Here is a 23,867-nt window from a genome sequence, read left to right as displayed (position 1 = left end):
GGGAGAATGGGGTAGTACGGATCTACCAGGATTGGAGTGCGGAGGTGGCTAAGCGGCGGTCCGGGTTTAATCGGACGAAAGAGGTGTTTTACAAGAAGAAGATTAAGTTTGGAATGTTGCAGCCTGCGCGCCTGTGGGTAACTTATTCGGACCGGCATTATTATTTTGATTCCCCGGAGGAGACGTGGGCCTTCGTGCGGACGGAGAAACTGGATTTGAACTAGGGGTTGGGGGTTGCGGGGTCGGTTGTAATACTTTATTGCTGGATTCTGCTGTTGCTGTGTTCTCTTTTTCTGTACTTTTACAATTTTGATATAGTTATTTATGGGGGTGTTGTTCTGTTATGTTTTTTGCTGTGGGGCATTGTTTGAGTTTTGTATCTTGCGGGGAGGGTTGGGGGGTTTGTTGTATTCTATGTCGGGTTGGGGGTATGGAGTGGGGCTGGTATATGGGCGCTGCGTCAGAAGGGTGTGGTGGGGCAGTGCGAAAGCGCGGGCTTTCCTCTGGTTTCCCGCGCTGCGGGGCTGGGGGGCGGAGACGGTGACGGGGGAGGCGGGGCCTTAACTGGTTCTTCCCCGCGCTGGAGCGGTGCCTGGAGGAGGGATAGGATGGGGGATGATCCCACTTTGGGAGGGGTCGGGTTATTGGCGGGAGTTTCCGGGGTCAGCAGAAGTTAGCTGACCCACGGAAGTACAATGGAGGACGGTTCGCGGCTAGGAGGGTTCCTAGCCTTGGGGGGGGGGGGGGTTTACCAGGTTGCTGCTGGCAGGGTCAGGAAGGAGCTGGTGGGGGCCGGGGGGACAGAGGTGAGGTGTTGACGCCGTGGGGACTGGGTCGGGCAGGGGGTGCTGGCCTGGGGCGGGCAGTTGACGGGCTATGGCTAGTCGACGGGGGAGTGGGGCGGGACGCCCTCTGATCCGGTTGGTCACCTGGAATGCAAGAGGATTGAATGGGCCGGTGAAGCGGTCGAGGGTACTTGCTCATCTGAGGGGGCTAAAGATAGATGTGGCAATGCTTCAGGAGACCCACCTGAAGGTGGCGGACCAGGTCCGTCTGAGGAAGGGATGGGTGGGGCAGGTTTTCCACTCAGGGGGAGTGGCGATTCTGGTGGGGAAAAATGTGTCGTTTGAGGCATCGGAGGTGGTGGCGGATAAGTGGGGTAGGTATGTTATGGTTAGGGGCAGGCTACAAGGAGAGAAGGTGGTACTTGCTAGTGTGTATGCCCCAAATTGGGACGACGCGGGCTTTATGAGGCGTATGTTGGGCCGGGTCCCGGATCTGGAGGCGGGAGGTTTAATCATGGGGGGGGGGGGGGGACTTCAATACGGTGTTGGATCCTTCACTGGATCGGTCCAGCTCTAGGACGGGTAGGAGGCCGGCGGCGGCCAAGGTACTGAGAGGTTTATGGACCAGATGGGTGGGGTGGATCCATGGAGGTTTGTGAGGCCGAGGGCACGCGAGTATTCTTTCTTCTCCCACGTACATAGGGTCTACTCTCGGATAGACTTCTTCGTGGTGAGTAGGGGACTGATTCCGAGAGTGGAGGAGGCCGAGTATTCGGCCATTGCAATCTCCGACCACGGTCCGCATTGGATGGAATTGGAGATGGGGGAGGTGCGGGACCAGCGCCCGTTGTGGCGGTTGGATGTGGGGTTGTTGGCAGAGGAGGAGGTGTGTAGGAGGGTCCGGGCAAGTATTCAGGGGTACCTCAAGGTGAATGATACGGGGAAGGTTCAGGTGGGGATGGTCTGGGAAGCCCTGAAGGCAGTGATTCGTGGGGAGCTGATATCCATCCGGGCACACAGGGAGAGGAGCGAGAGGAGTGAGCGGGATAGACTGGTGGGAAAGATGCTGGAGGTAGACAGGAAGTACGCAGAGGCACCAGAGGAGGGACTGTTGGGGGAGAGGCGCAGCCTGCAGGCTAAAATTGATTTGCTGACTACTAGAAAGGCAGAGGCACAGTGGAGGAAGGCACAAGGGGCAGTGTACGAACATGGTGAAAAGGCGAGTAGGATGCTGGCTCATCAGCTCCGCAAGCGGGATGCGGCTAAGGAAATTCCTGGAGTGAGAGACAAGAGTAGAAATGTGGTGCGGAAGGGGGTAGAGGTGAATGAGGTCTTAAGGACTTTTACAGGGAACTGTACCGGTCGGAGCCAACGGGGGAGAGGAGGGGAATGGAGAGGTTCCTCTACGGGCTTTCTTTCCCGAAGGTGCAGGAGGAGCAGGAGTTGGGTGCGCCGATTGAGCTGGAGGAGCTAGTTAAGGGGATCGGGCAGATGCAGTCAGGGAAGGCACCGGGGCCGGATGGGTTCCCGGTGGAATTCTATAAAAAGTTTGTGGAACCAGTGGGCCCCTTGCTGGTGCGGACACTTAATGAAGCGTGGGAATGGGGGGACTTTGCCCCCGACGATGTCGCGGGCGCTGATCTCGTTAATCTTAAAGAGGGACAAGGACCCCCAGCAGTGTGGTTCATACAGGCCCATATCTCTCCTCAACGTAGATGCCAAGGTGCTGGCAAAAATCCTGGCCACTAGGATAGAGGACTGTGTGCCAGGGGTTGTACACGAGGACCAGACAGGTTTTGTGAAGGGAAGGCAGCTGAACACGAATGTGCGGAGATTGTTGAATGTCATCATGATGCCGGCGATTGAGGGGGAGGCAGAGATAGTGGTGGCGCTGGATGCGGAGAAGGCCTTCGATAGAGTGGAGTGGGGGTACTTATGGGAGGTGTTGGGGAGGTTTGGATTTGGTGAAGGGTTTATTAGATGGGTGAGGCTGCTATATGAGGCCCCGATGGCGTGCGTAGCCACGAATGGGAGGAGGTCGGAGTACTTCCGACTTTACCGAGGGACCAGGCAGGGTTGCCCCCTGTCCCCCTTGTTGTTTGCACTGGCAATCGAGCCGCTGGCGATGGCGTTGAGGGATTCAGAGAGATGGAGAGGTTTAGTGCGAGGTGGGGAGGAACATAGGGTGTCGTTGTATGCCGATGATCTGTTACTGTATGTGGCGGACCCGGTGGGAGGGATGCCGGGGGTGATGGAGCTGCTAGCTGAGTTTGGGACCTTTTCAGGTTATAAACTAAATTTAAGCAAGAGTGAGGTGTTTGTGGTGCACCCTGGAGACCAGGAGGAAGGAATTGGTAGGCTCCCGCTTAGGCGGGCAGGGGAGAGTTTTAGGTACCTGGGGGTGCAGGTGGCCAGGGACTGGGGGACTCTTCACAAACATAATTTCACCAGACTGGTAGATCAAATGGAGGAGGCGTTCAAGAGGTGGGACATGTTGCCATTGTCGTTAACGGGGAGGGTGCAGTCCGTCAAAATGACGGTGCTTCCGAGGTTCTTGTTCCTCTTTCAGTGCCTGCCCATCTTTATCCCCAGGGCCTTCTTTAGGAGAGTGACTAGCAGTATTTTGAGCTTTGTGTGGGCACATGGGACTCCGAGAGTGAAGAGGGTTTTCCTGGAGCGAGGGAGGGATAGAGGCGGGCTGGCGCTGCCCAACCTTTTGGGGTACTATTGGGCGGCCAATGTGTCAATGGTGCGTAAATGGGTGATGGAGGGGGGAGGGGCGGCGTGGAAAAGAATGGAGATGGCGTCATGTAGAGGTACGAGCCTGGGTGCCATGGTAACGACGCCGCTGCCGCTCTCCCCTAAGAGGTTTACCACGAGCCCGGGGGTGGCGGCAACCTTAAGAATCTGGGGACAGTGGAGACGGCATAGGGGGGAAACAGGGGGCTCGATGGAGGCTCCACTAGGTGGTAATCATCGGTTCATCCCGGGGAACAAGGATGGGGGATTTAGGGGGTGGCAAAGGGTGGGCATCAGTAAATTGAGGGACTTGTTTATTGGCGGGAGGTTTGGGGGCCTGGGGGAACTGGAAGATAAATTTGGGCTTTCCCAAGAGAACATGTTGAAAAATGAAAATTGCTTATTGTCACGAGTAGACTTCAATGAAGTTACTGTGAAAAGCCCCTAGTCGCCACATTCCGGCGCCTGTCCAGGGAGGCTGGTACGGGAATCGAACCGTGCTGCTGGCCTGCTTGGTCTGCTTTAAAAGCCAGCGATTTAGCTGAGTGAGCTAAACCAGCCCCTATGTTCAGATACTTGCAGGTAAAGGCGTTTGCTAGGCGACAGGTAGAGGGATTCCCTTTGCTGCCCTCGCGGGGGACGATGGACAGAGTGCTTTCGGGGGTGTGGGTCGGAGAGGGGAAGGTGTCTGACATCTATAAGGTAATGCAGGAGGTGGCAGAGTCGTCAGTGGAGGAGCTGAAGGCTAAATGGGAGGGGGAACTTGGGGAGCAGATAGAGGACGGGACTTGGGCGGATGCCTTGGAGAGAGTCAACTCTTCCTCTTCATGTGCGAGGCTTAGCCTCATCCAATTCAAGGTGCTGCACTGGGCCCACATGTCTGGGACTAGGATGAGTAGGTTCTTTGGGGGTGAGGACAGTGCACCAGGTGTTCGGGGAGTCCAGCGAACCACGCCCATATGTTCTGGGCATGCCCGGCACTGGAAGAATTCTGGAAGGGGGTGGCGGGGACGGTGTCGAGGGTGGTTGGATCCAGGGTCAAACCAGGGTGGGGACTCGCGATTTTTGGAGTTGCGGTGGAGCCGGGAGTGCAGGAGGCGAAAGAGGCCGGGGTCCTGGCCTTTGCGTCCCTAGTAGCCCGGCGGAGGATATTGCTACAGTGGAAGGATGCGAGGCCCCCAAGTGTGGAGACCTGGGTCAGTGACATGGCGGGATTTATAAAGTTGGAAAGGGTTAAATTTGCCCTGAGAGGATCAATACAAGGGTTCTATAAACGATGGCAGCCTTTTCTGGACTTCCTGGGCCAAAGATAGGTATCTTGGTCAATAGCAGCAGCAACCCGTGGGGGGGAGGGGGGGGGGGGGGGGGGGGGGGGGGGGGGGGGGGGGGGAGGAGGAAGAGAGAGAGAGAGAGAGAGAGAGAGAGGGGGGGGGGGGGGGGGTGTTCGTAACTATAGTCTCTATATTTTTTTGCTACGGTTGTGTAACTTAACAATGGGTTAACTTAAGTTGTTGTTAATATGTTGGGTTGTTCATTGAGGAGGGGCGAAGGTTTATGATTGTTGTTACTACTGTTATCGTTGGTATTTTAGTATGGTTTGATGTTGTTGTGTAAATTTTAAAATTTTCAATAAAAATTATTATTTTTTTTTAATTCTCCTTTTCAACTAAGGTTCCTGGGGTTCAACAACTGTGCCCAGCTAGATTACTAGCCCCTCCAATGCAGACTCTACATTGCCGTTCCTGCCACCACTATCTACTCATGATGACCCATGAGAGTGTCACTGTAATCTCCTTCAAACCCAGAACTTCCCAAACTATCTGCACACCTCTAAATCTGGCCTCTTGACTCCAAGGAGAGGTGTCTGGTCAAATATGTGTAGACGTGGAAAAGGAAGTGACAACAGATGGGGTAAAAATTGCAGTGGAGAGGTCAGCAATGCTTACAATGGATAAGCCACATAGTCCAGATGGCTTGCATCCCAGATTGCTAAAGAAAGTGGGAGTGAAAATAGCAGAGAGGCTTGCTACAATCTTGCAATTTTCCCAAGATATGGAGTGGAAGATGCCAGAGGATGAGAACAAAAGAACATAGAACACACAGTGCAGAAGGAGGCCATTCAGCCCATCGAGTTTGCACCGACCCACTTAAGCCCTCACTTCCTCCCTATCCCCGTAACTCAATGACCCCTCCTAACCTTTGGGCTGTGGGAGGAAACTGGAGCACCCAGAGGAAACCCATGCAGACATGGGGAGAACGTGCAGACTCCTCACAGACAGTGACCCAGCGGGGAATCGAACCTGGGACCCTGGCGCTGTGAAGCCACAGGGCTATCCACTTGTGCTACCGTGCTGCCTATAAAAAATGTGACACCCTTAGTGAAGAGAGGATCCAAAAGACATCACATAACTACAGTTTATCAGTCGTGAATAATGCTTTAGAAACAATAAAAAAAATAGGCACTTGTAGAGGTTGGAGTTAATTAAGGAGAGCCAGCATGCCTTTATCTCTATGGGTCTCCCGGGTGATTTCCAGGGAGCCCTTCTCTGCAGCTGGACTATAATGTAGTAGGAGGCCTTCAATTCTCCCACACCTCCCCATCACCTTACTCTTTACACTTCTCTTTTCCTAAACAGAGTGAAAAAAAATAGACTTGCAAGCAAGTGAAGATCAGGTATTCATCCCATATATGCAGCACATTTGATCAGTGTGGCAATGGGAGACATGCATCACAGTGAATAAGGCTGGAGATGACTGCTGGTGGTAAATACATAAATGAGGAGGTGTGGTAATGCAGAGAAATTGAAAGGTGGGTGTTGCTGAAACTTAATTTGATGTGAGGAGTGATATGTAGTTGATGCTTGGCAACACAGAAGGGATGGTTTATACCAAAAAATGCTGTTGGATCAGTAAATTACATGATTCAGTCAATAAACCAATTCTTGACTGCACCCAAAGCCAGGACATAATACGCTAACTATTTATCTCTTTGTTCACCTGAGGAAGGAGCAGTGCTCTGAAAGCTAGTGATTTGAAACAAACCTGTTGGACTTTAACCTGGTGTTGTAAGACTTCTTACTATATTTCTCTCTTCAATCACAACCAACTGCAAGTTCTTGCGGACAACCGCAGTTTCCACGTCCATTTCAGGGGAATAAAGTATGTCCCTGCTGCTCGTGACTGCACTCAGCAGTAATTTTGGGGAAGAATCAAAGGACTGCAACTATTTTGGAATGTTGCTACACTGTGCCCAATTACCTTCAGGGATTTTCTTCAGAGCAGCACTGTAGCACAGTGGTTAGGACTGTTGCTTCACAGCCCCAGAGTCCCAGGTTCGATACCCGGCTTGGGTCATTGTCTGTGTGGAATCTGCACGTTCTCCCCGTGTCTGCATGGGTTTCCTCCAGGTGCTCCGATTTCCTCCCAAAAGTCCCGAAAGACTTAGGTAATTTGGAAAGTTAGGTAATTTGGACATTCTGAATTCTCCCTCGGTGTACCCGAACAGGCGCCGGAATATAGCGACGAGGGGCTTTTCACAATAAAGTAAGCCTACTTGTGACAATAAAGGTTATTATTATTTCTTCAATGCTTGTCTCACCCAACCTTCAGACTCAGGCCGGGTGAGATCCAGGCAGCGCAGTCCTGCTCGATCAGATTGGCGGAGATGCCCCTTTCTTTACAGCACTATCTGTCGTAAACCAGGTAAGTTAAAGGTCCTATTGAAATTGACAAGGTAAGGGCAGCACGGTGGCCTAGTGGTTAGCACAACCGCCTCACGGCGCTGAGGTCCCAGGTTCGATCCCGGCTCTGGGTCACTGTCCGTGTGGAGTTTGCACATTCTCCCCGTGTCTGCGTGGGTTTCGCCCCCACAACCCAAAAATGTGCAGGGTAGGTGGATTGGCCATGCTAAATTGCCCCTTAATTGGAAAAAATAATTGGGTAATCTAAATTTATTGAAAAAAAAAGAAATTGACAAGGTAAGTGGATAGGATTTGGGGTGTGGAGGAAAAATCGGAGGTCAGGGCCATTTTTCTGTTTATTATGAGGACAGGCATAAACTGTGTTTCCCTGCATCATGTATCCATACATTTGTTAGCATATAAAATAAATCACTGTCCCTTCCGTCCTAGTGAAGAATTGCCATAAATTGAGTTTAACACCTCGAAAGACTTACTCAAGATTGGCAATTTGTAGCTGGAAATCTAAGCTGCAAATATATAAACCCAATCATTCTTCACCATAGAATACTGCTGCCACCAAGCTACTCTATAGATACTAATATTCTTAGGCATCATATTTAATCAAAACCACTTTACCAGAAAGCTTCAGAGTTCATTAGTTTATTCATTGAAGAATTCAGCAGCATATAAACTTCAACACATCAGAAATATCATCACCCTTGATGTATATATTACAAAGCTTACTGTTGGTAATTCAGGCAAGCAATCGCTCTTTCCTACAATTTTTAACCAGTATGTACTGCACAATTTTAGATGCTGACCTTTTCTTTTATGAAAGCCAAGTTCATTTTCCACAGCAAAGTCTTCTCGAAACCTGTTGAAAAGAAAAAAAAATTAATAAAAGGAAATTCAGTACCTGAAAACTTCATTCCAAAAATCTTATTGCACAGATTGTACTTTTGTATTGATGTGGTCATACAGCATTAATTCCACTGGCTTCAAATCAATGCCATTTCAGTCTGATTTAATGGTCATAAGCACTTAAGATTATATATTCAAATTATAATGAATGCCAGAGGACAATAAAGACTGTAATTTAATATCAAGATTTAGATGACCTTGATGTAGGCACTGAAAGACATGAGCCAATGTAACTTTATTGGGGATAAAATTGGTCTCGGTAGAACACATTTTTGGATATTACGAGGCTCCTAGAGATTCCAAAAGGTTGTTTGTGTTTTGTGCATGCAACCTTATCAGCAACCTCAAATAGGGACTGAGCCATTTTCTCACTGGGCAAACATGATGGTAAAATAGGGCGCCCCAAAGCCACCCTGCACGGCAATGGCTACCCTGATCAAATTATCGTTCATTGTATATTGTACAAACCTATGAATGGGCCTGTGGCCACCATTTTCGGTCCTGAAAAGCGCGCAGTCTACTTCAGGTTACAATGTCCCAAATGATTTGAGCAACAGATGAATCTAGCCATTGCATTCTGTTACTTACTCTGTAGTAGCAACGCAAGTGGTATTCTCCCTAACAGGATGCTGCCATCAAATGAGAAGATGATCTGCCTATCACACAAATGTGCAATTTTGTGTAGGGGTTTCAGTGCTAGTGATGGCAGATATGTAAACCACACCACCCAGTGATTTGCCATCAAAAGCATGTCCCTTCAGTTGTCCACAACAGGCAAAGTATTGATTGTACCAAACCTACCCAAGACTCAAAATGTCCAACATTAGTTGTGATTCCACAATTGGACTACACCCACTAAACAATCCTCACTGTGCGAAGAATTATACTGAAAGCAAGTTTACGGTAGTCAGGCTCACAGCATGGCTAATTTAGGCATGTTAAAAGCCACATATATTTACACACAAGGCCTTCCCTTTGCGGACAAAAGGAACACGTCCATACGTTGCACCTTTTTCAACTGAAGAGAAGCTTGGGGGGGGGGGGGGGGGGGGGGGGGGGAACAGGCATTCCCTGGTTCATTCCCCAGGGAAATGCCCTGACCAGATTAAACTTGCCAGTTTTGAAGTGAACAAAGTTGGACAGTTAACTGTTCCATGCTGCATTCTCCATGGCAATGCTTCCACTGATCAGTCTACTTGTCAACCTATTAGCACTCTCTTATCAAGCAATATAAATTCTTGTTCCCATCACTGTTAGAAACTTATTGTGAGCTATACTGGTAAGTGCAAGATGAAAGGTATGTCTCTTTTTACAGCAGTGTTCAAGTTTTGTCATCTACAGTTCAAAGATTTGCAGGTTAGATGGGGTTATAGGGTTACAGGGATAGGGTGGGGCAGTGGGCCTAGGTAGAGTGCTCTTTTGGAGAGCCAGTGCAGACTCAATGGGCCAAATGGCCTCTTTCTGCACTGCAGGGATTCTATGGATACCTGAGTCAAAATGGATTCCTCTCCTTCAACATACAGGTGGTTCTTGGCCATAGACAGCATATTATGCTGGCTCTAGCCAGTATCCTGGCTACAGTCATGACACATTCATTCTGCGGAAGTCCTCTGTGCAAACTAATTTCCACCCGGCACAGCAATACAAAAGGTGAACACTGGAAGACAAGACTATGCATTGATCAAGTGGTTTATGATTGCAGTTAGTAACCCACATATACAACAGGAATACAGCATGAGTATTTTTACCACCAGAAATCTAACAAAGCAAATTGAAACATTAACCATCAGATACTGCATCATGGGCAGTCCCACAAGTGCGTTGATCGAGGTAACCACCCATTCCAACTTGAACAAGATGGCCTCCAAGCTCTGTGCAAACCCCTACAGCAAGACGGCAAACTTTTCCTTGTTCTTTTTTAAAATAAATTTAGGGTACCCAATTCTTTCTTTCCAATTAAGGGGCCATTTAGAGTGGCACATCCATCTACCCTGTACATCTTTGTGTTGTGGGGGTGAGACCCACGCAGGTATGGGGAGAATGTGCAAACTCCACACGGGCAGTGATCCGGAGCCGGGATCAAACCCGGGTCCTCAGCGCCGTGAGGCAGTAGTGCTAACCACTGCAACACCGTGCCATCCCAAAACTCCTCCTTGTTCAACAGTGAACATAGCGTTTCCTGGCAGGCTTCCTGATGCCTCAAGCATTTGAATGTTCATCAGCCTTGTTATCTGGTCCAAAGTCAATATTTGAGTTCTCTACAGCAGAACTAGTATGCAAGCTTGCCTCTAATGGAACGGGAAACTACTTTATCCTTTCCCACTATCTTGACTACAGTGCATTTGTGCCCAGTGTGTCACCATGTGTACATTCCGCCTCTATCCGATCTTTAAAAATGTACAGGGCTGGATTCTCCGATTTGGCGTCTATGTCCGAATGAAGCGTCTGGTCTTACGACCAAATTATCAGCGCCACCCCAGCACCAATGCTCCGCCCCGTGGGAGGCTAGCACCCGCGCCACGTAAAGCCCCCAGCTTTACCTGCAGGTACGACAGAGATTGGCTAGGTCCATGGACGCACATGCGCATGGCAGCGACCGTGCTGTACAACATAGTGCCGGTCGCACGCAGACCCAGTCTGTCAGATTTTGCCCTCCTGTAACCCCCCTCACCACCCTTGGACCACCCACCACTAGTCTCCCCAGGCCCCGCCAAAGCCCACCCTGTCAAAGCAACGCCCCCCTCCCCGACTGTGGCGGTGCTGGACACAATCCGCAGCCATCACACGAGGTCCCTGAAAACTGAGAGGGCTCGCGAACGACGCCCTCGAGATGTCGGCCCATCGGGGGCGGAGTATTGGGGGCGGAGTATCGGTGAGGGCCTCAGGTGACATCCTGAGGCCGCCCCAGTGGCATGCGGCGTACTCACCGTTTTTGAAGGGGTGCAGCATCCAAAAAATTGCGCCCCCCCCCCCCCCAAATTTCGGCGAAAAGATGGATTCTTCAGCCGATCGCCGAACGCAATTTCGTCGTCGGCAATCGAAAATCCAACCCACAGTGTCTGTATCTGAGCTTATAGCTGCAACGGTGGGAGAAAAAAAAGACAGTCTTCACTATCTGCTTCCTCTTTTACTGCCTGTGCAGATTGAAGTTCTTGGGTCTCAAATGAAAAACGAACAAGGATTGGGTTGTGGGGAGGGGAGAACACAAATCAAGACGTGTTGATTATACATTTGCAATTCTTAACGCAGAAGATATTGTGGGATAAGGGAGAAACTGGTGTGAAAAGTAGGCTAAGGTACCATACATCATGATGCAAAGGTCAATTTGAAATTAAAGACAAGCCGATTTTTCAGGGGCAAAGAACAGGAGTATAGACCTATACTCAGCATATAATTCGATCCCCCTTTTCTGCTAAAAATATTGTACTTGCATTAGGAGTCAGCCTCAATTTTTCACCTCAGAAATACATTTTGTACTCATCTAAATAATTGCATGGAATCAAGCAGGCAATACGAGCTTGGTTGCCAAGCAGATGCACAGAAGTTTAAGCACTTGGGAGTCCTTGTTCACGATTCTCTTAAGGTTCACGTGCAGGTTCAGTTGGCAGTTAGGAAGGCAAATGCAATGTTAGCATTCATGTCGAGAGGGCTAGAATACAAGACAAAGGATGTACTTCCGAGGCTGTATAAGCCTCTGGTCAGACCCCATTTGGAGTATTGTAGACAGTTTTGGGCCCTGTATTGAAGGAACTTGGAAAAGGTCCAGAGGAGGTCGACAAAATGATCCCTGGAATGAAGAACTTGTCTACGAGGAATGGTTGCAGAATCTGAGTCTGTACCCTTGGGGTTTAGAAGGATGAGGGGGGGGATCTTATTGAAACTTACAGGATACTGCGAGACCCGGATTGAATGGACATGGAGAGGATGTTTCCACTTGTGGGAAAAACTAGAACCAGAAGGCACAATCTCAGACGAAAGGGACGATCCTTTAAAACGGAGATGAGGAGGAATTTCTTCAGCCAGAGGGTGGAACTCTTCGCCGTAGAAGGCTGTGGAGGCCAAATCACTGAGTGTCTTTAAGACAGAGATAGATAGGTTCTTGATTAATAAGGGGATCAGGGGTTATGGGGAGAAAAGTATCAGCCATGATTGAATGACGGAGCAGCCCCGATGGACCGAGTGGCCTCATTCTGCTCCTGTTTCTTATGGTCTTACATGCCCACACAAATAAACATGAATGATAAATAGAAATGGGTTCTCTGGTAGAAAGGAGGAATACAGTGCAGAAGGAGGCCTTTTGGCACGAGTCTTGACCGACCCTTTGAAAGTGCACTCTACCCACACCCCCAACCTAATCCCTACAACCCCATAACTCCACCTAACCCGCAGATCCCTGGACACTAAGGGGCAATTTATCATGGCCAATCCACCTAACCTGCACATCTTTGGATGAAACTGTTTCAAGCTAAAACATTTGCTAACTTGTCAAATAACTGTGCTGCAGTGAGGGAATTCAATGTTAGTGAAAAACTTGTGAGAATGGAAGAAGGAATCCCCCCTATAGGTGCGCAAAGACCAAGCCAGCCATGAGAACAGGAACCAGCCACTGATATGATCTTCTGCATTATCTGGAATGGGTTCCTAAAACTCAGCAGAGTGGTTACATCGTAACTAGAATTGCAACGTGCATTGAAGTGGACCAAATCAAACCCTCAGTCCAGTAAAGATTACAGGTCAAAAGCTGATTGGTGTAGCAGCTTTATGGAAAAAAACACCTAGTATTGAGGTAGAAAAACAAGAATGCTCAGAGACGACCAAAAGACCTAGATGCCAAAATGATCAGGTTCCAGGCAATTCAGTCTGACAAAGGCAAAAAACACAAAGACCCATTATGCTACATTGGCAACACGGGTGAAACACCTATTTTGATATGCCCAGCAGCTGAACTGTGGAGTGAAAGGTTCAGAACAGTTCCAGTGAAAACCACAAGCTGAGAAAACAAAATTCATAATGGTACTAAACTGCATTCCTGACAAATTAAAGCTTATGATAATCATTTTTAAATGTAAAACCATGGCAAAAATTGTTCCCTGCATGAGTTTTTGTGCATGTCCATGACATGCATTTAAATGGAGGAGGATGCAGTGGTTGCAAATAAATTGTGTGTAATAGCTGGCTTACACAAAGAATGCAGTTTATTTGTGTGGCACATGATCAGATCCCATATAATTTTTATTTTTTTTATTTTTTTTATAAATGTTTTTATTCAGTTTTCGTATTTTATATTGAACAAATTACAAATTGTTAGGAGAGAGAAACAAAAAAAAAAACAAACAAAAACAAACACGCAAAAATTAACATACATATTTACAGGTAAGCATCTTCGTAGTAGTAACTGCGCCCCCCCCCCCCCCCCCCAACATGTTTATTTAGCTTGGTTTTGGGCCTTAGCTAGCCATCGAACCCCCGTAACGAACCTGTAGCCCCCCCCCCCCCTCCCGCTACCTTCCCCCGACTATTCTTCCTCTTGTACATTGGCCACAAATAGGTCCCGGAACAGTTGCATGAATGGCTCCCACGTTCTGTGGAAGCCGTCGTCCGACCCTCGGATGGCAAATTTGATTTTCTCCATTTGGAGAGATTCCGAGAGGTCGGACAGCCAGTCCGCAGCTCTGGGCGGTGCTGCTGACCGCCAGCCAAACAGGATTCTACGGCGGGCGATCAGGGAGGCAAAGGCAAGGGCGTCCGCCCTCCTCCCCAGGAATAGATCTGGCTGGTCTGAAACCCCGAAGACCGCCACTATCGGGCATGGCTCCACCCTCACCCCCACCACTTTGGACATAGCCTCGAAGAAGGCTGTCCAGTACTCCACAAGTCTGGGGCAAGACCAGAACATGTGGGATCCCATATAATTAATGAGATCAAGAGGCACCAGAGAAGAAATAACGTGCAAATTGCATTATACTAAGAGCCCAAAGTCTGTAATTCAATCTTTGGATGCCTGACTCAACAAGCCATTCAAGGATCTTGTTAATGCCAAATGATATTAGGGATGGTTGATGGAGAAAAACTCTCCCAAGAAGTGAAAATTATGCCTGCTGTCCCTGCTTGGTGTTTTGTGTGCTTTCATCATGGGATACTAATACTGCGTAGACTGTCATCAGATACAGAATAGCCAATTCAATGGATGGAGAGCCTGATGATGTTGTGGAGGAATGATTCTGAAACCAAAAGTGCAAAATCTGATTCAGATTGGGATCTTTATGGTGATGCCATAGCCAAGGATCATAATCATAGTATCAGGGTTTTAAAGCACAGCAGGAGGTTCTTCAGCCCATTGTGTCTGCCCTGGTCATCAAGCACCTATCTATTCTAATCCTATCTTCAAGCATTTGGTTAGTAGCCTAGTATGCTGTGGCATTTCATTGAAATGCTTCTTAAATGTTGAGGGTTCCCACTTCTACCACCTGTTCAGGCAGTGAGTTCCAGATTCCTACCATGTTTTCGGGAAACAATTTTTCCTCAAATCCCCACTGAACCTCCTGCCCCTTACCTTAAATCTATGCCTCCTGGTTATTGACCCCATTATTGAGGGGAAAAGATTATTTCTATCTACCCTATCTATGCCCCTCATAATCTTATACATCTCAATCAGCCCCCCCCCCCCCCCCCCCCCCCCCAGCCTTCTCTGCTATAAGGAGAGCAACCCTCGCCTAACTCTCCAGCCCAGGCAGCATTCAGGAAAATCTCCTCTGCATCCTTTCTAATGCAATCACATCTTTCTTATAGTGTGGCAACCAGAACTGCACAATGTAATCTGGCTTTGGCGCAACAACCGTTTTGTACAGCTCCATCATAACCTCCATGCTCTTATATTCTATGCGTCAGTTATTAAAAGCAAGTATCCCGTATGCCTTCTTAACCACCTTAGGCACCTTGCTACCTTCAGGGATCTTTGAACATGCACCCCAAGGTCTCCCCCAGTTATACATAATCCAGAGCGTCCTACCGTTTATTGCGCATTCCCTTGTCTTGATAGTCCTCCCAAAATGCATCACCTCACACTTTTCTGAGTTAAATTTCATTTGTCACTGTTCTGCCCTCCTGACCAGCCCGTCTATATCACCCTGTAGTCTAAGGATTCATTCATCTCCCTTCATGGGTGAGTGACGCTACAAGTGCTGAAACCATAATGGTTACAAATATCAGCCACATCAAAGAGAAGTGCATTCCAATCACTCAAGTGTGAGATTGCAATGCACTTACTGCTATTGATGTGTAGATGTTGATAAGCATTGGGCTTCAACACTTGTCACTTACCCATGAAGGAAGATGAATGAATCAAGGCTGGAGCTTTTGTGGAAGCTATCAGTCACACAGCCCACTACTAGAATTGAATGAATGGCTTGTAGCCAAGATCATAGGGGTTTCAAACAGATAACAGCTGTTCTCTTTCCAGGAATGGATACCTGGTGCTTCCAGGTTAAGTGTTACAACTGTAATTACTTTCACTGCTCCTGTTTAAACAACTCTACCTTCCAGACAGGTGGTGTTTTTCTGGGGGGTCTGTGGGGTATTCCTCTATTTAGGGGGTCCCTGTGTGGGGGTGTCCCTCGATTTAGAAGGACCCTGTGGGGGGGGGGGTCCTCTTTTTAGGGGTCTCTGTTGGGGGGGGGGAGGGGGGAATCCATCTAGTTAGAGTGGCTCCGTGAGGCAGGGGTTACTTTAGAAGAGGCTCTGTGAGGGGAGGGGGGGGGGGGGGTTCCTTTAGTTAGGGGACTCTGTGGGGTGTTGTTTTAGTTAGAAGGGTCTCTGTGATGCAGGTTCCTTCATCTGGCCATGCCTGGTGGGGGGGTTCGTTCAGCTAGGGGGTCCTGGTGGGGGGTTCTTCCTATTAAGAGGGTCCATGGGGGGGTTGTCTTCATATTCAGGTGGTCCCGGGGGAGAAGGGGGTGTGTCTCTCTATTAAGGGGGCCCCTGCGGAAGTCTGATAGAGATGGGGTGGGCAGATTGTGCGATGTGGGAAGGGGGGGGGATGGTGCTTGGGGAATGGACTTTGGGGGGCGCTCCCTCAAGACGTTACTCCCTTAGCTCACCATGTCAGGTTCATGTTTGGTAATACCTCTAGTAATCCCCGCCCACGTGATTCCCAGCTCACAGGACTGGAGAATCACAGACGGCCGAAGAATAAGGTGCCCAGCCCGCTAAATGGATGCAAATGGGTCATTAAGGTCCATTTGCATTAATTTACATCCTCCTGCTTGTGCGTCAGCACAAGCCACCATCCTGTCACCTACTGGAGGTGGCCTTAAGAGCATCGCGACCGGATTGGCGCTGATCCTGTTTTTTTTAATTCTCTGCCGCATCGGGGATCCCACTACCAGTAGCGGGCGGTGGATAATGCAGGCCAATTTGACCCCATTTTTGGAAGGTCATTCGAGGTTTCATAACACCATGATCTACATATGTGGATACCCTACTCTTCACTGACTGCAGCCTCAGCAATTACCCTTGCCCATAATGGTTAATGCTGTGTCCTCCATGGAGGTCAGAACATGCAAGCGTACCTCTCCCACTCTGGACATTTCCTGCTGGCTCCGGTCCTGCACCACCTTCTCCTGCAGGAGAGAGGGAAGTACATCAGATAACATCATGCAATCTGGGTGATGTGGTTGTAATGATTGAACAGTTGCCAAGCTGTAGAATATTTGAGATGTGGGTTTGAGGCCAGCGATAAATGAATTGTGTGACGGCAATAAAGCATGTTACGGTTGTGTCCAGACTGATGGAGATTGGCCGGTGAGTAATCGGTATGTGGTGGATTGAGGAGTGGCTGAGGCTAGTGGTACAGTTGGTAAGATATGGCTTGAAGATGCATTTTTTCACCTTAACCATTCATTTGAGGTCACTGAACTTCTTCTGGCACTGTATCCAAGTTCTGGGATATCCATTAGCCTCTGCGGCTATCTGTTTCCACCTCCTTCCCATGGTGTATCTGTTCATTCTCCTGCAAATCCCTGTCCCCAAGGATACAGGAAATCTCTCCTCCATTCCACTTCCTCCACCAAAATCTCGATCGTCTGAAAACCTGGGTACCTGAACTCTTCCATGGCCAACCATTCTTCACACTTTCCAAAGTCAGATTCGCTTTCGGTAACACTGCAAGCATCTGCCCCAGCTACATTACGCCCCATTGTTAACTTGTGCAAACTCGTTTTAAGCACTACTAGGCACTTAGAATAATGGGCCCTATGCTGATGCGCACAACAAAGCTGGGAACAATGGCTACATGCAGCAATCATGATATGAGCAGGCAATACAAAGGTGACATCTAGCCTGCATTCAATGCAACAGATACAGATCAATCCTGATTCCCACGTCCATTTTTAGGGGCTAACCAATATAATTCCCCACAGCCTTTTCATTTGAGTTGAGACTTCCCATAAATCTGCTCACTGAGTTTGGAGTAAAATTTATAATTTAACAATATTAATACTGATATGTTAGGTCAAAAATACTAAATCAGGCTGCTTTACTCTCCGAATCAGTTTCTAGAGAAACACAAAATACCAAGCACCTTGAATATTTTTGCCTAATAAGGAATAAACCTACATGTCCTCTGTTTTGTTTGCATCCCACGCTCTTTTCCACTCTCCTTTGGAGTTCTTGTGACGTGCTAGCCTTTCCTGATCTATCTGCTCCCGTTCTTTCTTCCAGCGGACGTACTCTGCTCTCTCCCGCCCTGTCATCAATAAAGTCATGTCCACAGTGCCTTTCTGAGCTGGCAGCTCACCCTCCTGAAGCAAATAACAAAAATTACAGTATTAACAGTTAAAAGTTAACATTTTTTGTACTAAAATAGAAGTGTAGTCTCCAGTGTTTACATTATTAATATTTATCTTGAGCAGAAGCCTATATCAGGCAAATGACACTGACCATTTGCCATTACCACATCAGTCAGTTATAAAGGTGATGCTTATAACCTATTTAATGCACTGTTTTGGGCAGTGTCTGTTTAAAAGGGATGTACTTCAAGTTCAGGTTAATTCTTTGGCTGTTCAAAGAAAAAGGGATGGGCTGTACTGAGATTGCTCCATCAGGTTAGTTAAACAATTACAAAGGTGGAATTTGAATCCAATCAGCTGTTTGTTTCCTTCTGTGCTCCAATCTACCCTTGGAGTTGGTAAAAGACAATGGATTGGGAATAAAATTGGTTCGGCCTTTGATAATAAACTAGAGGATGCTCTGGACGGAGGCGTTGAGTAGAGTCAACGCATCCACAACATGTGCCAGGCTCAGCCTGATACAGTTTAAGGTTGTTCACCGGGGTCACATGACAGTGGCCTGGATGAGCAGGTTGTTTGGGGTAGAAGATAGGTGCGCAAGTTGTGCGGGGCATGTTTTGGACAAGCCCAAAGCTCAGGGGATTCTGGCAGGGGTTTGCAGATGTCATGTCCACGGTGTTAAAAACAAGGGTGGCACCGAGTGTAGGGGTGACGATTTTCAGGGTGTCGGAAGATCCGGGAATCCAGGAAGAGAAAGAGGCAGACGTCGTGGCCTTTGCTTCCCTGGTGGCCTGGAGACAGCTTGGAGGGACTCAAAGCCCCCGAAGTCGGAGGCCTGGCTATCTGACATGGCTGGCTTTCTCTGTTTGGAGAAAATCAAGGTCGCCTTGAGAGGGTCACTGTTAGGGTTCGCCCAGAGGTGGCAACCGTTCGTCGACTTCTTTGCAGAATATTAAACGTCAGCAAAAGTGGGGGGGAGGGGTTAGTTTAGATTAGAGTAGAGGGTTAATAAAGGTGGGACCTGTAAGGGAGGAAGCAGGCTTTTTGCACTGTGTTTATAGTGTCGTTGTTGTAAAACCAAAAATACCTCAATAAAATGTTTATTAGAAAAAAAAAATTAGAGGATGCCTTTAAATTACAAAGACACAGCAAATGACACCAGTGAAAAAATGAAAATCGCTTATTGTCACAAGTAGGCTTCAAATGAAGTTACTGTGAAAAGCCCCTAGTCGCCACATTCCGGTGCCTGTTCATGTCTCATGCAAGAGTAGTTCGGAGAATTCATAAATGCTGGGCAATATTCTTGATAATACAGCACCAACCCATCATGGCCACGTGACACTTCTAGTGAACTAATCATATTAACAGCAACACATTGACTGAGTGGTACAAACTGTATAGCTACATTGCAAAAAAAATTAGGATTTTGTACATTTGTCCAGTTATTCTATGAAGGAAAATGAATTAATGTTTTACAGTTTAAGAAATAGTCTAGCTCCTTTTCAATGGGTCAGTCAACTAATTGGTAAAGACAGTGGCACAACTGAGTCACAAACTACAAAACAATCCTGATTCGATCCTCACTTTGTATTGAGCCAACTGATCTCCACTACAGCATTAGAGACTTTTACAATTACACCAGTGAGGTCCGCCCGCACGTCTCCCCAGCAGCTAAGTCAGCATGGAGCCAACCCACTCCACACCATAAACCGCTGCAGGTGGTCTCAATGGGCAGCCTGTGGGCTGAAATTTCTGCCCTCAAATTGGCTGGCAGCTTCATTAGTCCCAGAAGAACCAAAAGCATATTGTGGCATTGCCTCAGGGAATCAGAAGGTGGCCCGTGAATCTCTGGGAAACAGGTAAGAACAGGGTCTTGGACAGGGAGGGTGGAGGTGGCTAGGATGGTAGGTTTAAGGCAGCAGGCCTGTATGGAGATATGGGGTCTTTCTATTTTTTTTGGGGGGGGGGGGGGGGGGGGGGGGGGGTCGCCACCTTCTTTCCTTTGAACAACTTATTTTAAAAATCAAGTTGCCCACGCCGAAGGTTTTATGGCATGGGCAGCATTGACTTAGTGACATGCCTAATTGACCCTTGACGATTGTTATAACCCCCATGAGACCTATGGGGCAACCCAACAGATCTCCCCACAGGGCTCGTGGAGTACGAGCACCCCTGCTGAGGGGCAGGCCCATCAGCAGGCTGGTTAATTACACGAGAGGCAAACTGATTCTCGTGCCTTGACAAGGCTTCCTCCTCCCCCCTTCAACGTCTCGCCTTGTGCCTTCACCTTCATATTCAAATTTGCACCAACTTTTCATGGATCAGGCCCAAGGCATCTTCAATAGTGGCTTTAAAGGATTCTTAATTTCCTGGTCCTGCTGCTCAAACTGAGGGTTTGTTTGCCAAACCCTCGAAGCTCCTGCACCATTACCACGGCCAACATGTCTAGTGCAATGGTGTAATGGGCGCAGCGGCCATCTTCCCTCCTCACCTCCCTTCAACAGGCTTCCTTCCTGAGCCTTCCTAATATTGGGCTGCTTTGTCGACGATTTTGACATCCCACTGTCGGGGAACAGTTCACCTACTCAATTCTTTGGGCTTGGGCACCAAAAACCACTGGAAAAACAGGTAAAAGGGATCAAACACAATGGGCTGGATTCTCTGCCGGTGGGATGTTCCATTTTGCCGGCAAGACAGGGGTTTCCAGATGTGTGGGGTTGCCCCACAATGGGAAACCCCATTGACCAGCTGGCGATTTGAGGCATCCCGCCGGCGGGGTGAAACAGAAATGTGGCGCGACGGGGCGGAGAATCCAGCCCAAGGGTCTTGCTGAAACTTTTTGAAAAAAAACAGTTAATTCCTACTGGTTTCCTGCCTGCCAACCAGTTTTCTATCCATCTCAATACACTAGCCGTAATGCCATGTTCTATGATTTTACACACTAAACTCTTATGGGGACTTTGTCGAAAGCCATCTGAAAGTCCAACTGCGGGATCGTCCGCTCCGCCATCCAGGTTTTCCTGCACGACTCAACCTCACCGGCAGTGGGACCGTCCGTTCCCGCAGCCGGCCAATGGGATTTCCCCTTGTGGCCACCCTACGCCGTCGGGAACGGGTGTGCTGCTGGCGGAGCCGAGGATCCCGCCGACGGAGAATTCCACTCCAAATGTACATCCACTGGCTCCCCCTCATCAAACTCTACTCGTTACATCCTCAAAGAATTCTGCATTTGCCAAGCATGATTTCCCTTTCATAAATCCATGCTGACTCTGTCCAATCCTGCCATTAATTTCTAAGTGCTCTTCTATAAAATATTTGATAATGGATTCTAGAATTTCCCACATTACTGACGTCAGGCTTACTGGTCTATAATTCCCTGTTTTCCCTACCTCCCTTTTTAAATAATGGAGTTACATTAGCTACCCTCCAATCTGCCGAAACTGTTCCAGAGTCTAAAGAATCCCAGAAGGTGACCACCAATGCATCCACAAATTCTAGGGTCACATCCTCTTGAATGTAGATTATCAGACCATGGGGATTTATCAGCCTTCAATCCCATCAATTTCTCAAACACCATTTCTCTACTAATATTGATCTCCTTCACTTCCCCCCCCCCCCCCCCCTCTCAATAAACCCTGAGTTCCCCAACATTTAGATTTAGATTTAGAACAGTACAGCACAGAACAGGCCCTTCGGCCCTCGATGTTGTGCCGAGCAATGATCACCCTATTCAAACTCACATATCCACCCTATACCCGCAACCCAACAACTTCCCCCTTAACCTTACTTTTTAGGACACTACGGGCAATTTAGCATGGCCAATCCACCTAACCTGCACATCTTTGGACTGTGGGAGGAAACTGGAGCACCCGGAGGAAACCCACGCACACACGGGGAGGACGTGCAGACTCCGCACAGACAGTGTCCCAGCCGGGAATCGAACCTGGGACCCTGGAGCTGTGAAGCATTGATGCTAACCACCATGCTACCGTGCTGCCCATAAATATTTCTGGTATCTGATTTGTGTCCTCATTTGTGAAGACAGAACCAAAGTGTGTGTTTATTTGCTCAGCCATTACTTTGTCCCCTATTATACATTCCCATTTCTGACGATATGACAATTAGACATAGGAGCAGAATTAGGCCACTCGGCCCATCGAGTCTGCCCCGGAATTCAATCATGGCTGATATTTTTCTCATCCCCATTCTCTTGCATTCCCCCATAACCCCTGATCGCCTTATTAATCAAGAACCTATCTATCTCTGTCTTAAAGACATTCAATAATTTGGCTTCCACAGCCTTCTGCGGCAAAGAGTTCCACAGATTCCCCACCCTCTGGTAGAAGAAATTCCTCCTCATCTCTCATTTGAATGATCGTCTCTTTAGTCTGTGATTGTGGCCTCTAGTTCTAGTTTTTCCTACGAGTGCAAACATCCTCTCCACGTCCACTCTATCCAGGCCTCGCAGTATCCTATAAGTTTCAATAAGATCCCCCCTCATCCTTCTAAACTCCAACGAGTACAGACCCAGAGTCCTCAACCGTTCCTCATACAACAAGCTCCTCATTCCAGGGATCATTCTTGTGCAGCTCCTCGGGACCCTTTCCAAGGACAGCACATCCTTCCTTACATACAAGGCCCAAAACTCCTCACAATACTTCAAATGGGGTCTGACCACAGCCTTATACAGCCTCAGAAGTACATCCCTGCTCTTGTACTCTAGCCCTCTCGACACGAATGCTAACATTCATTTGCCTTCCTAACTGTTGACTGAACCTGCACCTTAAGAGAATCGTGAACAAGGACTCCCAAGTCCCTTTGTGCTTTTGACCTCGCCATTCACCTGAGGAAGGAGCAGTGCTCCGAAAGCTCGTGTTTGAAACAAACCTGTTGGACTTTAACCTGGTGTTGTAAGACTTCTTACTGTGCTCACCCCAGTCCTACGCTGGCATCTCCACATCATGGCTTATGATTTCATAAGCATTTCCTGATATACCTTCAATTCACAGTGAGGCAGAGAGAGCGAGTGAACAGTAGGCTTTATCAGTCATGAACTTGCCTAGCCAGAGTCAGTAGTACAGATGAATGCCGCCCACAAGAGGCCGGCTTATATATGGCCCCAGTGTGGGCGGAGCCATACCGGGGTTACAGTACAGTACCAGGAAGCAGTTCATATCACCACTTCCAGGTCCCAGGTTATGGTATCATGCATATATTATGGTGAATACATTCACCCCCTGTTAAAAACATCAAGTCCAGCGGGGGTGACGTGGGGTCAATAAAAATTCAGTCTTTCTGCAGGCTGGATCATTCTCTTCGACCTCCGCAGCGCTGGCAGTGCGGCGGGCATAGTTGTCGCAGGTGGTGACTCCAGGGACGTTGTGTCTGGAGCCTGATCCTTAGTCCGGGGTGTCGGAGACGGTTGGGGTGCGGGGGTAGGGTGGGGGTTGATGGGTGGCGGCGGTGGCGGCGCAGGACAATACGGGAGACCCAGAGTGGTGGCGGGCAGCGGGGAATGTAGGCCCGGGGGGGGGGCGTTGGCGGGGGAACCAGCTGGCGCCAGGTCCCGTAGGGAGACCGTATCTTGCCGTCCGTCCTGATGTAAGCGTACTGGGGGTTAGCATGGAGCAGCTGGACCCTCTTTACCAGGGGGTCGGTCTTATGGCTCCTCATGTGCCTCCGGAGGACTGGTCCCGGAGTTTTCAGCCAAGATGGAAGCGAGACCCCGGAGATGGACTTCTTGCGGAAGATAAACAAACGATCGTGAGGGGTCTCGTTCGTGGCCGTGCAGAGGAACGATCTGATGGAGTGGAGGGCATCAGGGAAGACCTCCTGCCAGAGGGGATTGGGAGACTTCTAGACCTAAGGGCCAGAAGAACGGCCTTCCATACCGTCACGTTCTCCCTCTCCATCTGCCCGTTTCCCTGCGGGTTATAGCTCATAGTCCTGCTCGAGGC

At 48.6% G+C, this 23,867-nt stretch overlaps 1 protein-coding gene across 9 annotated transcripts in view; it reads right to left on the bottom strand.

Annotated features, from left to right (window-relative positions):
- LOC119955765 (coiled-coil domain-containing protein 9B-like) overlaps nt 1–23,867 on the bottom strand; it is a 402,308-nt gene that overhangs the window by 146,244 nt on the left and 232,197 nt on the right. For all 9 annotated transcript variants that reach the window (XM_038782328.1, XM_038782341.1, XM_038782317.1 and 6 more), the window contains 3 exons: nt 17,738–17,922; nt 16,693–16,743; nt 8,026–8,078 (listed from right to left, as the gene is read on the bottom strand). In XM_038782328.1, coding sequence (XP_038638256.1) covers nt 8,026–8,078; nt 16,693–16,743; nt 17,738–17,922 — 289 coding nt within the window. The remainder of the gene's footprint in view (nt 1–8,025; nt 8,079–16,692; nt 16,744–17,737; nt 17,923–23,867) is intronic.

The sequence above is a fragment of the Scyliorhinus canicula genome, chromosome 2 (genome assembly GCF_902713615.1).
Source record: "Scyliorhinus canicula chromosome 2, sScyCan1.1, whole genome shotgun sequence".
Taxonomy (NCBI): domain Eukaryota; kingdom Metazoa; phylum Chordata; class Chondrichthyes; order Carcharhiniformes; family Scyliorhinidae; genus Scyliorhinus; species Scyliorhinus canicula.
This window is presented reverse-complemented; position numbering and strand designations above follow the sequence as displayed.